Below are 15,220 nucleotides of genomic sequence, written 5' to 3'. Positions count from 1 at the left end.
CATCCCATCATCTACACTGATTGAAGTAGATTTAACAAGTGACATCAGTAAGAGATCATACAGTGCCATGAAAAGTATTTGCCCCATTTCTAATTTTCTATACTTATGCATATTTTTGACACTGAATGTTATCAGATCTTCAACCAAAACCTAATACTAGATAAAGGGAACCTGAGTGAACAAATAACACAACAATTACATACTTATTTAATTTATTTCATAAATAAAGTTATGCAACACCCACTGCCCCAGTCTGAAAAGGAATTTCCCCCTTACACTCAATAACTGGTTGTGCCAACTTTAGCTGCAATGACTCCAACCAAACGCTTCCTGTAGTTGTTGATCAGTCTCCCACATTGTTGTGGAGGAATTTTGGCATACAGAACTGCTGTAACTCAGCGACATTTGTGGCATTTCAAGCATTACCTGCTCGTTTCAATTCCTGCCACAACATCTCAATTGGGATTCTACAGGAGAATGTCAGGCCATCAGTCTGTGAGCTGAAACTGATGCAGAGCTCTGTCATGCAGCAAGACAATGATCCAAAACACACAATCAAGTCTACATGAAAATGGCTAAAAAGCAACACATTCGAAGTTTTGGAATGGCCTAGTCAAAGTCCAGACCTGATCCCAATTGAGATGTTGTGGCAGGACATGAAACGAGCAGTTCATGCTTGAAACCCACAAATGTCGCTGAGTTAAAGCAGTTCTGTACGTAAGAATCGGCCAAAATTCCTCGAAAGCGATGTGAGAGACCGATTCAAAAATATACAAAAAAGAGAAAAGCAGAAAGGGGGCAAATACTTTTTCACGGCACTGTAGCTTTCACCTGGCCAGTCTGTCATGGAAATAGCAGGTGTTCATAATGTTTTGTAAACTCAGTGTATAGGGACTACAAAAAATATTTTGTCTATGATCCCTATGCTAGCCACTTTGCCATCTGTCATGTGGTGCTTCTCTGTCACGCAGATTCTACACAGACTACATAACAGCCAATATCTTTATAACGTCTGAAAAAGTGTTTAACTTCAAAGGAACCACATCTAAGGAATTCATATGATATAACAAATCGTATATTCCGTGCAGAATCGCTGTTTGTCGGCGTGACAGGAAAGCGCCCATGGTTTCCACCAGGCTGCTCAGAGCCGAAGCCTAACGCACTAAGAGATGCGGATGACACTTACGTCTATGAGCTGCTTGACCTCGTGCTTCTTGAGGTCTCCGCCGATCTTGGCGGCGAGCAGGACGCAGGCGCCGGCGCAGAGTTTGCGGTTCTGCTTGTTGAGTTTCCCCTGGAGGACCAGCTTCTCGAAGTAGACGAAGGCCATGGCTACGGTGGCTTCCTCATAGCCACACTCCTCCTGGGCCAACTTACGGATCTCTCTCTTCAGACTGGTGAAGGGATGGGGAGGAAGGTAGAGAGGGAGGGGGTGGAAGGTGGTGAAGGCAGGGCGATAACAGACAAATGCAGAGAGGTCAATGCTAAAGAAAAAAAAGGTACCAGTGTCCCCAATGTCTGTCAGGAACTATTGTTGATACGATTAACCACAAGGGGTTAAAATAAGGCTGACACAAAATGATATTTTCAACATCATACTAAAACGTATGTTTCGCATAGACGTCCCTACCTCCTGACTTTGCTGAGAGTCAGCCGTATGTGGGGGAACTTCTCCTTGAATGTCTCGTTCATGTCCTTCTTGAGGTCAGAAGGCTTGACATACTCTATGACTGTAGTCTGAAGAAGAGATGAAAGTATTGGTGTCAGAAAGACACGCTCTGACGTTAAGCTCTACTGTCGGTAAAATTGTGCAAGTGTAACGTCATTGTATATGTGGAAGAGGACACAGAGAAGCATCAATCTCACTCTGGAAGGTGATGTGACCTTCAGATTCAGGGTTAGGTTTCATTGAGGTGGTGGTTGAGTATCAGAGACGGTGCACGAGATATTGGAGTCAGGCAGAGGAGGCTGGTGGGAGGAGCTATTGGAATGGAATTAATAGAACGAAGTGAAAAGTGGTTTCCATAGGTTTGATACCGTTCCATTTATTCCGTTCCAGCCATTACAATGAGCCCTTCCCCCTATAGCTGCCCCCACCAGCCTCCTCTGGAGACAGGTAACATTGGGTGGCACACCGTACACGTTCCACGATAAGATAGAATAATACTCCAGAACGTTTACGACGCTCTGTACGTTCGGTTGATGTACTTTAGCGGCGCCGTTTAACTTTATTTCAGGTCAGAGGTTCCTATCTGTTATTTAGGAAGATAGAAGGAGCACTGCAGTGGACCTGCTGAATCTAGGTATGTGATAGGAGAGCGATAATCAAAACAGCATACTGCCCAAGTTGGCTCATGGCAAGTCATTTGCTTTGTTCAAACTTGCATTCCTCCCTATCTGAATCCGAAATATACCAAACTATTTGTACCAACCAAAATATTTCTAAGTATACTTTGACTGCTGCAGCAAATCTGTGGCTACTGTGGGCCCTGGCAAACCTAGAGGGAGCATTTCTAAAACGAAAGGACTGTAAATTTAGAGATATATCCTTTACTGCAAAGGAAACTAAATGTACTAAAATGATTTCTATCTATCCCGCTCTACAGTTAGTAGCAGACTTGAAAGATCAGTTCAAGAAAGATAAAAGGCTTAGATTAGCACAGTGACTGATTGTGCAGTGAAACGTTCAGCATCTACTGGTCACATTCCTCGAGTGTAAACACAATAGCTATTGTTGTTTCGCAACGGGAGGAAGATAAGAGAAAAAAATAAAATAAACTGTCTAGCCTTAACTGAATACTTCACGTCTGGTCTGTCTATTCTACCAGCCCAGATAACACCAACGGAGCCAAATGAGAAATGAACTGGGAGTCTGTTGTTGTTGCTTTGATTTGAACACAAAACGAGCGTTCCCTTGCCAAGTTCTGGACATGAGAAAGTGATTAAGTAACAGTGAGGTATGTCCACAGGAAAAGGAGCGGCGCGGATAAACAACATTAGAGGTGAGTCTGAAATGGCACCCTATTCCCGACTTAGTGCACTACTTTTGACCAACTCCCTATGGGCCCTGGTCAAAAGTAGTGCACTATACAGGGAAAAGGGTGCCATTTCTAACACACCCTAGCTGTTATGAAGTGGCTGTTTAAAGCGCTACTGTATAGAAAGACAGGGAGTGTATTCACACACATCACAGACAAGTAGGAGTGTGAGCTGAACCAGGGATTGGGCCAATGACCTTTCTGATTAGAATGGTCAGACAGCCTCTTTGGACTTACAGTGAGTTCAGTTGATGCAGTATGAGGTAGAGCCATGCGCAAACGTGTGGCGAGCTGGCATTTGCCCGAGGACTTTAAAAAATATATATATATATAGATGCAAAAGCGTTCAAAAAAAGGGACAAAGTACAGTATTTTTAGGCTGATTTGCCTCAATTTAAAATTGATCTGTCCTTCGCATCAGAGGCCTGCAGGTTCTGTGCGTGTTTTGACCAATCAGATTACGGAGATCACAGGTCGCGGGGGCCGGGTTACAACGCACGTCTAGCAAAGCTCAATGCGCACTCTCCACTTTCCTCCGAACGACAAAAACTAAAACCCTTTCCATAAATGCTGTAGCTGCCTACACCTAAACATTAGTGAGCTGACATGCTGTATGGATGAAAACGAGACGATTTCTCAGTCTGATAAACTGTACGCCAGTAGTCTTCAACCTTTTCTTGCCCAGTGACCCACTCCCAGAAAAACCGCCGACCAGGGACCCACTCCCAGAAAAAACGCCAACCAGGGACCCGCTCCCAGAAAAACCCGCCGACCCAGAGACCCGCTCCCAGAAAAACCGCCAACCAGGGACCCGCTCCCAGAAAAACCGCCAACCAGGGACCCGCTCCCAGAAAAACCGTCAACCAGGGACCCGCTCCCAGGAAAACCGCCAACCAGGGACCCGCTCCCAGAAAAACCACTAACCAGGGACCCGCTCCCAGAAAAACCGCTAACCAGGGACCCGCTCCCAGAAAAACCGCTAACCAGGGACCCGCTCCCAGAAAAACCGCCAACCAGGGACCCGCTCCCAGAAAAACCGCCGACCAGGGACCCGCTCCCAGAAAAAAACGCCGACCCAGTGACCCCTATCATACTTTAGCAAAAAATAATAATAATATTAATGTCTAAATAAAAATATTCTTGTCTTATCAGGGGAATTAAGAACTAATCAACATTTATAAATAATAGATTTGGTAGATTTGGTAGTTTGACCTCCCCGCATTATAATTGGAAGAGGAAGTGAAAACTCTAACATAGTCTATTAACTAGAAAGGTCACTCTAAACACATTTTCACTAAGAGCATCTGTTTCGCTGGTTAAATAAGGTACCCACGGTTGAAAACCTCTGCTGTAGGCTACTAACAGCAGCTGTATACAGCCTACTATGCGCCCTGTCCCTCTGGGCAGGGTAAACAAAGCGGTAACGTTATGTATTTATAGCTCATCTGTTTGTGATAGGAGAAAATGTGAATGTGATCAAACTTGGGCTGGCTAGGCTACCTAGGCTACCTAGAACTTTTTAATCCAAAAGTATTAACTGGAAATAATAAAAATGAACACAATAGTGATGACATGGAACGAGTTAATTTTGAATTAGGCCTACAATAAAAAGTAGGCATACACGATGCAAACCTGCATAAAGCAAAGTCAGCCCTGTGAGTTCTATTGTAATTGTTGTCTCTGTGTCGAGGAAACCCCCACGAGTCTTGTTTTAAAATATAATTCATATGAACAAGTACAAGGTTGCTGCAGTTTGACAGGGTTTTCACCCCCCCCCCCCCCCTCACCATGTATGAGGGGAAGGTTAGGACTCTCTTGTGCTTCCCACACGGCCACTGGGGATCGTCCAACAGATTAGGGTCGTACTCCCGGATCAAGTCCCCCAGATCGTTCCCTGTAGGGGACAAAATGACAGTCACACATTGAGCCAAGGAAAAACAAACACTGGGGACAAGAAAGAAAAATATACAGTGTTTTTCCACTTCTTCTAATACATAGTCAAATCAAATGTTATTTGTCACATGCACCGAATACAACAGGTGTAGATCTTACAGTGAAATGCTTACTGACAAGCCCTTAACCAACAACGCAGTTAAGAAAATAGAGTTAAGAAAATAAATAAAAAGTAACAATAAAATAACGAGGCTATATACAGGGGGTACCGGTACCGAGTCAATGTGCGGGGGTACAGGTTAGTCGAGGTAATTTGTACATGTAGGTAGGGGTGAAGTGACTATGCATAGAAGCCCTCAATGTTGAACATGTAATTGACTCAACTAAAACGTCACACTGCGGATGGTTATGCCTCGGAAAAAGTGACATGTATCATACCCACTCTGACAGGCCTACTCATATTCAGGGCCTCTCTCTAGCATGGAGGTTCCACACACGGACCTGTACGAACACTACAACTACTCCAGAGGTTCCACACACTGACCTGTACGAACACTACAACTACTCCAGAGGTTCCACACACTGACCTGTACGAACACTACAACTACTCCAGAGGTTCCACACACTGACCTGTACGAACACTACGACTACTCCAGAGGTTCCACACACTGACCTGTACGAACACTACAACTACTCCAGAGGTTCCACACACTGACCTGTACGAACACTACAACTACTCCAGAGGTTCCACACACGGACCTGTACGAACACTACAACTACTCCAGAGGTTCCACACACGGACCTGTACGAACACTACAACTACTCCAGAGGTTCCACACACTGACCTGTACGAACACTACAACTACTCCAGAGGTTCCACACACGGACCTGTACGAACACTACAACTACTCCAGAGGTTCCACACACGGACCTGTACGAACACTACAACTACTCCAGAGGTTCCACACACTGACCTGTACGAACACTACAACTACTCCAGAGGTTCCACACACTGACCTGTACGAACACTACAACTACTCCAGAGGTTCCACACACTGACCTGTACGAACACTACAACTACTCCAGAGGTTCCACACACTGACCTGTACGAACACTACAACTACTCCAGAGGTTCCACACACTGACCTGTACGAACACTACAACTACTCCAGAGGTTCCACACACTGACCTGTACGAACACTACAACTACTCCAGAGGTTCCACACACTGACCTGTACGAACACTACAACTACTCCAGAGGTTCCACACACTGACCTGTACGAACACTACAACTACTCCAGAGGTTCCACACACTGACCTGTACGAACACTACGACTACTCCAGAGGTTCCACACACTCATATGACTGACCCGTGTCGATGCTGCTCTGGTTGCTGTTGGCCCGGCCCAGGCTGAGACTGCGGTGGCTGATGTTACGAGACTGAGTGAAGGACGACACGGAGTCTATGGTGTTACTGCGACCGCTGTCCAGGGCGTTGGTGGGGTACAGGAACTGGGTGTACGACACAGTCTGCGGAGAAAGCGGGAGACATACACACATTTTCAAGAGCATGTTATTGTTAATTAAGGCTCTCACACAGGGTTTGTCTCCAGTCCTGTCTCACCTTCCCGTCGGCACCCAGCTCCACTCCCTCCAGCCCGATCACCATCTCCTTGGCACTGACCCCGCCCGAGGGGTGCCGCTGCCGCCCGCCTTCCAGTTTCACATCCCTGCCAGGGCACAGCACCTTTAGACATTCCCTTCCCATAAAAGCCCACACCCCCTGGCAAACAGTCTGCTGTCTAGACTCCACCTCAGCATCTCGAACTCTGTCCATCTAGTTCCATTTTTTACACACAGTTAAATGTGCTTGTTATTGATTTGTAGAGCACTGCACTAACCCAATCAGATTCTCTGATTACCTGTTTGTGATCTCTGACTGGGTGGGTGATCTTTGTTAGAATTTGGAATCCTAAGAAGTATACAGCGAGGTTTGAAATGAGTGTGTGGATTCATAGAGACATACTGGCGCATTCTGCCAAGTAGGGTTGAAGGAATGCAGGCGGCTGCAGCTCAGACGTTGCATCACAAGTACTCTACATTTCATATCAGTCTGTTAGATTTCTAAGTAAAAAGCGGGTCACATGCTTGACTAAAGAAGGAAATGTAGTACTGCGCTGAGCTGAAACTGTGTCAGTGGTACACAGTCGTTGGAAATGACCCGTCAGGTTACAGCCTTGCGCAGATGTTCTAGAAGAAAAAAAAACTTCCGGGGTCCAGTGTTGCTGTAAAACTATCTACCAACTAAAGGTTTCGCATTGACTCATACTAAATGAAAATGCATTATTATTAAACGTTCATCACTTCATAGACTTTCACCACTGATTTGACAAAAGGGTATGTGGTGGTTACAGTTTCCTGTCAGAAAGGCCAGTAGCAATAGCAGGAAAAGGCCACTAGACAAGCATGACTGCTTTACAATGACACAGATGGCCATCACATGACCATTGTTATTAGGATTAGTTGGCATACTGTCTGAGGTGGAGCTGTGATGAAAATAGCATTATCTGGCACATGGGAAAATCTTGTTGACAGATGCATCACACACACACACACACAAAGATCCCAAGGCAGAAAACTTTAAGGAAGGGAGATAAGAAGGGAGGAAACTGAGCAAGCCAGGAAAGCCAGGGGTTGCAGTCTGTCAAAGGATGAAACAGAGAACACAGTAGTGGAAGGAAACAAAGAGTATCTTGTCAAGTGGCTGAGGAATCAATTCATAAGAAACAAGGGGCAAAAAAAAACAGATCGGCCTTTTTACAGACATAAAACCACAATATCTAAACAAGCAGAATCAAACCTAAATGTATTCAAATGTTTTTTCATTAACAATTATCAAGGTTACAAAGAGACCTCCAGTTCAGGAATGAGCAATGAAAACAATGTTCTTTTTAATATTAACAACAGGAGACGGCTCTGAAGAAAGGAATGTGGAATTGGACCAAATAGAGAAGAGAAGCCAAACACATTCTAAGTTCCCAGAATTCTACAGTGCAATAAATAGTTATTATGAACACTGTCGTAAATCAATAAAAACTGTAATTGGGGCAAGAAAGGGAGAAAATGCAGGAAAAAGTCATAACAGACAGAAGCTTGGACTTGTTCACAGTCTAGTTCTACAGTGCATTCAGACCGCTTGACTTTTTCCACATTTTGTTACATTACAGCCTTATTCTAAAATGGATTAAATAAATAAAAATCCTCAATCTACACACAATATACCTAAATGACAAAGTGAAAACAGGTTTTCAGAAATGTCTGCACATTTATTAAAAATAAAAAAAACAGAAATACCTTATTTACATAAGTATTCAGACCCTTTGCTATGAGACTTGAAATTGAGCTCAGGTGCATCCTGTTTCCATTGATCATCCTTGAGATATTTCTACAACTTGATTGGAGTCCACCTGTGGTAAATTCAATTGATTGGACATGATTTGGAAAGGCAAACGTCGGTCTATACAAGGTCCCACAGTTGACAGTGCATGTCATAGCAAAATCCAAGCCTGAGGTCGAAGGAATTGTCCGTAGAGCTCCGAGACAGGATTGTGTCGAGCCACAGATCTGAGGAAAGGTACCAAAACATTTCTGCAGCATTGAAGGTCCCCAAGAACACAGTGGCCTCCATCATTCTTAAATGGAAGAAGTTTAAACCACCAAGACCCTTCTTAGAGCTGGCCGCCAGGCCAAACTGAGCAACCGGGGGAGAAGATCCTTGGTCAGGGAGGTGACCAAGAACCCGATGGTTACTCTGACAGACCTCCAGAGTTCCTCTGTAGAGATGGGAGAACCTTCCAGAAGGACAACCATCTCTGCAGTACTTCAACAATCAGGCCTTTATGGTAGAGTGGCCAGACGGAAGTCACTCTTCAGTAAAAGGCACATAACAGCCCACTTGGAGATTGCCAAACGTCACGTTTCACCTGGCACCATCGCTAGGGTGAAGCATGGTGGTGGAAGTATCATGCTGTGGGGATGTTTTTCAGCGGCAGGGACTGGGAGACTAGTCAGGATCGAGGGAAAGATGAACGGAGCTACAGGTGAAGTCGGAAGATTACATACACCTTAGCCAAATATATTTAAACTCAGTTTCACAACTCCTGACATTAAATCCTAGTAAAAATTCCCTGTCTTAGGTCAGTTAGGATCACCACTTTATTTTAAGAATGTGAAATGTCAGAATAATAGTAGAGAGAATGATTTATTTCAGCTTATATTTCTTTCATCACATTCCCAGTGGGTCAGAAGTTTACATACACTCAATTAGTATTTGGTAGCATTGCCTTTAAATTGTTTAACTTGGGTCAAATGTTTCAGGTAACCTTCCACAAGCTTCCCACAATAAGTTGGGGGAATTTTGGCCCATTCCTCCTGACAGAGCTGGTGTAACTGAGTCAGGTTTGTAGGCCTCCTTGCTCACACACACTTTTTCAGTCAGGGCTTTGTGAAGTGCCACTCCAATACCTTGACTTTGTTGTCCTTAAGCCATTTTGCCACAACTTTGGAAGTATGCTTGGGGTCATTGTCCATTTGGAAGACCCATTTGCAACCAAGCTTTAACTTCCTGACAGATGTCTTGAAATATTGCTTCAATATATGCACATCATTTTCCTACCTCATGATGCCATCTATTTTGTGAAGTGCACCAGTCCCTCCTGCAGCAAAGCACCCCCACAACATGATGCTGCCATCCCCGTGCTTCACGGTTGGGATGGTGTTCTTCGGCTTGCAAGCCTCCCCCTTTTTCCTCCAAACATAACGATGGTCATTATGGACAAACAGTTCTATTTTTGTTTCATCAGACCAGAGGACATTTCTCTAAAAAGTATGATCTTTGTCTCCATGTGCAGTTGCAAACCGTAGTCTGGCTTTATGGCGGTTTTGGAGCAGTGGCTCCTTCCTTGCTGAGCGGCCTTTCAGATTATGTCGATATAGGACTCGTTTTACTGTGGATATAGATACTTTTGTACCCGTTTCCTCCAGCATCTTCACAAGGTCCTTTGCTGTTGTTCTGGGATTGATTTGCATTTTTCGCACCAAAGTATGTTCATCTCCAGGAGACAGAACGCTTCTCCTTCCTGAGCGGTATGACGGCTGCTTGGTCACATGGTGTGTATACTTGCGTACCATTGTTTGTACAGATGAACGTGGTACCTTCAGGCGTTTGCAAATTGCTCCCAAGGATGAACCAGACTTGTGGAGGTCAACAATATTTATTCTGAGGCCTTGGCTGATTTCTTTTGATTTTCCCATGATGTCAAGCAAAGAGGCACTGAATTTGAAGGTAGGCCTTGAAATACATCCACAGGTACACCTCTAATTGACTCAAATGATGTCAATTAGCCTATCAGAAGCTTCTAAAGCCATGACAATTTTCTGGAATTTTCCAAGCCTGTTTAAAGGCACAGTCAACTTAGTGTATATATACACTGACTCATTGGAATTGTGATACAGTGAATTATAAGTGAAATAATCTGTCTGTAAACAATTGTTGTAAAATTACTTATGTCATGCACAAAGATGTCCTAACCGACTTGCCAAAACTATAGTTTGTTAACAAGAAATGTGTGGAGTGGTTGAAAAACGAGTTAATGACTCCAACCCAAATGTATGCATGTAATCTTCTGACTTCAACTGTAAGTACAGAGAAATCTTTGAAAACCTGTTCCAGAGTGCTCAGTACCTCAGACTGCGGCGAAGGTTCACCTTCCAACAGAACAACGACCCTAAGCACACAGCCAAGACAATGCAGGAGTGGCTTCAGGACAAGTCTCTGAATGTCGTTAAGTGGCCCAGCCAGAGCCTGGACTTGAACCCGATCTCTGGAGAGACCTGAAAATAGCTGTGCAGACACACTCCCCATCCAACCTGACAGAGCTTGAGGATTTGCAGAGAAGAATGGGAAATAGAGGTGTGCCAAGCTTGTAGTGTCATACCCAAGAAGACTTGAGGCTGTAATCGCTGCCAAAGGTGCTTCAACAAAGTACTGAGTAAAGGGTCTGAATACTTAGTGGACTCCAAAATTACTGGCACCCCTGATGGGCAATGCACATACAATACTTTGCACAAACAATATAATTGTAGAGAAACTCAAAATACCAACGTGAGAAATACTGTACTTTATTAATGTTTCAATGGAACCCACCAAAATCATTTATTGATTTAATTAAAATTCAATGCCCTCCAATTTAAGGTTTCACAATTAATGGCACCCTTAAAGATTATTGTAAATAACATCGACCAAAATTAAACCAGGAATTAAATTCTTAAGGAACTATATTGAGCCATTACATCACTTTCTGTTTCACTAGGGTATAAAAAGAAAACAAAATAACTGGCAGCTCAAAAGAGACAGATGGTCATACTTTCATAAATCTGGTAATGGCTACAAGAAGATCAACAAATGATTGAATATACCACTGAGCACTGTCTGGGCAATAATTTAAAAATTCAAACGATATGGAACAGTTGAAAACCTCACGGGTAGAGGACGCAAATGCATTTTGCCCCCCAGGAGAGGGAGGAGGATGGTGAGAGAAGCAACAAAATCCCCACGAATCACTGTGAAAGAATTGCAGGCCTTGGTGGCGTCTTGGGGTCACCAGGTTTAAAAAAGCACCATCAGACGCCACCTCCACAACCACAGGCTCTTTGGAAGGGTTGCCAGAAGACGCCACCTCCACAACCACAGGCTCTTTGGAAGGGTTGCCAGAAGAAAGACCTTAATGACCCCAAGACACAGACGCAATCGCTTGAAGTTTGCCAAACGTCATTTAAATTATGACTGGAAGAAGGTGCTCTGGTCAGATGAGCCCAACATTGAACGTTTGGTCAGATACAGCATCAGCATGTTTGGCATCGAAACAGAGATGCATACTAGGAGAGTCACCTCATACCCACGGTGAAATATGGTGGTGGGTCAGTGATGTTTTGGGGCGGTTTTAATTCCCAGAGGTCCAGGGGCACTGGTTAAGATTGATGGCATACGGAATTCCACGAGGTATCAGGCAATTTCCAACAAGACAATGACCCAAAACATACCTCAAGATCCACACAGAAATGGTTCTGTGGAAACAAAATCAATGTTCTGCCATGGCCATCTCAGTCGCCGGACCTCAATCCAATCGAAAACCTGTGGGCTGGGGCAGTTGATAAGCGCAAACCCAAGAATGTGAAAGGATCTGGAAAGGATCTGCATAGAGGAATGGTCAAAAAACCCTACAAATATGTTCCTTAACCTTGTCAAACACTACAGGAAAAGACTCCATGCTGTTATCCTTGCCAGAGGTGGTTGTACTAAGTACTAAATGAGGACTGCCAATAATTATGAAGCCTTGATTTTGGTGAAATGTATTTTGTATTAAATAATTGTATGATTCTAGTTGGTTCCATTGAAACATTAATAAAGTACATTATTTCTCACATTTGGCATTTTGACTTTCTCTATAATTATATTGTTTGTGCATTGCCAGTCAGGGGTGCCAGTAATTTTGGAGCCCACTGTATGTAAAAGTGATATTTCAGTTTTCAATTTGTAATAAACTTTCTCAAAACGTGTTTTTGCTTTGTTTGTCATTATGGGGTAGTGTGTGAGTGTGTAGATTGACAAGAGGAAAAACAATTTAATACATTTTAGAATAAGTTTGTAATGTAACAAAATGTGAAAAAGTCAAGTGGTCTGAATACTTTCCGAATGCACTGTACGTCTCATGGACATAATGTCAGTGATCATAATTGTACATGGCACTGAGTATTTACATTTTAGGACAGGCATGGGATTTTAGCTTGGGCAGTTCTTTACATAGTCAAAGTGTATTTTGATGTAGCGACACTCCCAAGACGTTACATAACCGTCAACGGTCAATTACAGGTGTAGGATGTTAATTTGATCACCCTGTTGCAGTAGAACGTTCCTGCAATGCAGGAAATCTAAAACTTGCGGTGGATTTGAGGTTTTAAAAAAGTATTCTGAAAGTTTGTAATTTCCACTTTGAAATTTCAGACTGGATTTTCCCTTACACTTTTTTTTATTTATTTTTTAAATCAACCTCAACAAAAATGTCCATTCATTATAATCCACATAATTCACATTTACTTTTGCCGCTGTCGAAAACCTGTGGCAGCATTAGGCAGTCAGGGCTCAGCTATTGGATATAACTAGGGGCTCTTTAAAACCCCTTGATGTATGGATATTCTTAGGAAGACTACGCCACATAAACGAAGCGGTTATGCTCTTCACTAAGCCCCTGGAATGGCTCTTTCTTTCTCTCTGTCCATTGTATTCTCTGTGTTGATCAGTTCCTTTTCTCTTACGCTTCCTCCAAAACAAGCTCTTTCTTGAGGGGCACTAAGACCTAGGTCACAACAACACTGTCACTTTCCCCATAGACAGGCAGGCAGGCCAGGTGGGAGGATACCAGGCCGGAGAGTGTTCAGGACTACTATGGGTTCCCATAACATGTAGGAGTCTGAACCTTGTGTTGCAATAAGAAAGATGACTACTGATAAGCCAGGCTTTCTCTTCCAAGGGCCAGAAAATATCACCTCTAACCACACAGGGAGGATAAACAACATATCATATCAGGTGTAAACAGACAGAAGCTTGGACTTGAAAAACTTTTATGGATGGTTCATTTGGGTCCACTCCGAAAATGTTGTAATGTGTGTTATGCAGTTGCAGCAAAGCGCATGCAAAGTTCAGAGTGAGTGCTGAGATAAAAGCATGCTACGGAATCTTTGACGGCAGCAATGACTTGAGGAAAGGTGCAGTCTACATGATAACAGCAAAGCCAGAAACGGTTGCAACAGGCAAAACAGTGGTTTATTAGAATGAAACTAACTGAACTTCATGACTTCTTCCAAAGAGATCTAGAGACACAGCCAACAACAACCTATAGGCCAGAGGACTGGTAGGAGGAGCTATATGAATACGGGCTCATTGTAATGGCTGGAATGGCATAAATGGAACGGTATCAAACATATAGAAACCACGTTTGACTCCGTTCCATTATATTCCATTCCAGCCATTACAATGAGCGCATCCTCATATAGCTCCTCACACCAGCCTCCTCCGCTATAGAACTATATGAAAACATAGGGAAATGGATACAATCCTTAAAGGGAAAATCCACCCAAAAACTATTTGTTGGTATTTTTTTCATTACTCCACTGTTCATACAGTCCCAAAATGTATTGCATGTCAGCAGTCAAGGTTTTCAAGATATTAGACTTCATGATGATGCAAAATGCATCATTTGAGTGGATTTTCCCTTGAAAATGGGTGCGATTAATTACTTGTTCATCTCTCTTACAAAGGTTTTTTGTTGTAAAAAAAAAAAAAGTATCTACCAAAACGTCCAGGAAATTGTTCAATCTAACAATGTTCAACCCTCCCAATGTAATAAAGTACCAGTTATAGGAGATTATATCCGCAGAAACAAAAGGGATTAGAATCGTTCCACGAAAAGAGTGCCTTTTATTTTAAGTAGGAATTGTGCACCAAATTAGAATTAGAAGCCTGTTATATTAAATGTGCCATTTAAAATAAGCCCCATGGAAAATTCAATAAATCTGATCATTTTATATGAAAAAAGTGATTTGTTGTTATAACAAGGTTGGTAACAACATGCGAAAATCGGTGTGGAAATCTGTTGCAGTGCAAAATTGACTACGATACCCATAATGCAATGTTCTCTCTCTGGGCTGGCTAGCTAGCTAGCAAACATAGCTACACACAATAATTCCAAAGTCAAGATCAGCAAGTTAAGTGGCTGTAAAAATCACCTGAACAATTTAGGAATCTATCTCACCGAGTTCAACTTGCAGTTGGTCTCTGCCAAGGTGAGTGCAGAGTACATTGCTTTGGCAACAACGGCCCTTTCCCCCACAGACACACAGTGTTTAGGTAGCCTAGTGGTTAAGAGCGTTGCGCCAGTAACCGGAAGGTGGCGGTTTGAATCCGGAGCAGGTGATCCCGAGCCGTTCCGCCCTTGAGCAAGGTAGTTAATCCCCATACACAACTGCTCTCAGGGTGCCGATGACATGGACGTCGGTTACGCCAGCCCCCCGCTCCTCTTTGATTCAGAGAGTTTGGGTTAAATGTGGAAGACACATTTCAGTTGTGCAACTGACTAGGTTTTCCCTTTCCATTGCAAGATTTGAAGGAGAAACTGGGTTTCAAAAAAATTGTACATGGCTTATATTAAGCACATCTAAGCGAAATACATACT

General features: G+C 43.2%; 1 protein-coding gene across 3 annotated transcripts in view; it reads right to left on the bottom strand.

Moving 5' to 3' along the window:
* Positions 1 to 15,220, bottom strand: part of LOC139560472 (CDK5 and ABL1 enzyme substrate 1-like) — a 32,762-nt gene that overhangs the window by 4,664 nt on the left and 12,878 nt on the right. For all 3 annotated transcript variants that reach the window (XM_071377287.1, XM_071377289.1, XM_071377290.1), the window contains 5 exons: positions 6,556 to 6,661; positions 6,302 to 6,461; positions 4,826 to 4,932; positions 1,631 to 1,737; positions 1,187 to 1,394 (listed from right to left, as the gene is read on the bottom strand). In XM_071377287.1, coding sequence (XP_071233388.1) covers positions 1,187 to 1,394; positions 1,631 to 1,737; positions 4,826 to 4,932; positions 6,302 to 6,461; positions 6,556 to 6,661 — 688 coding nt within the window. The remainder of the gene's footprint in view (positions 1 to 1,186; positions 1,395 to 1,630; positions 1,738 to 4,825; positions 4,933 to 6,301; positions 6,462 to 6,555; positions 6,662 to 15,220) is intronic.

Source organism: Salvelinus alpinus, chromosome 30 (genome assembly GCF_045679555.1).
Source record: "Salvelinus alpinus chromosome 30, SLU_Salpinus.1, whole genome shotgun sequence".
In the NCBI taxonomy this organism is placed as follows: Eukaryota; Metazoa; Chordata; class Actinopteri; order Salmoniformes; family Salmonidae; genus Salvelinus; species Salvelinus alpinus.
This window is presented reverse-complemented; position numbering and strand designations above follow the sequence as displayed.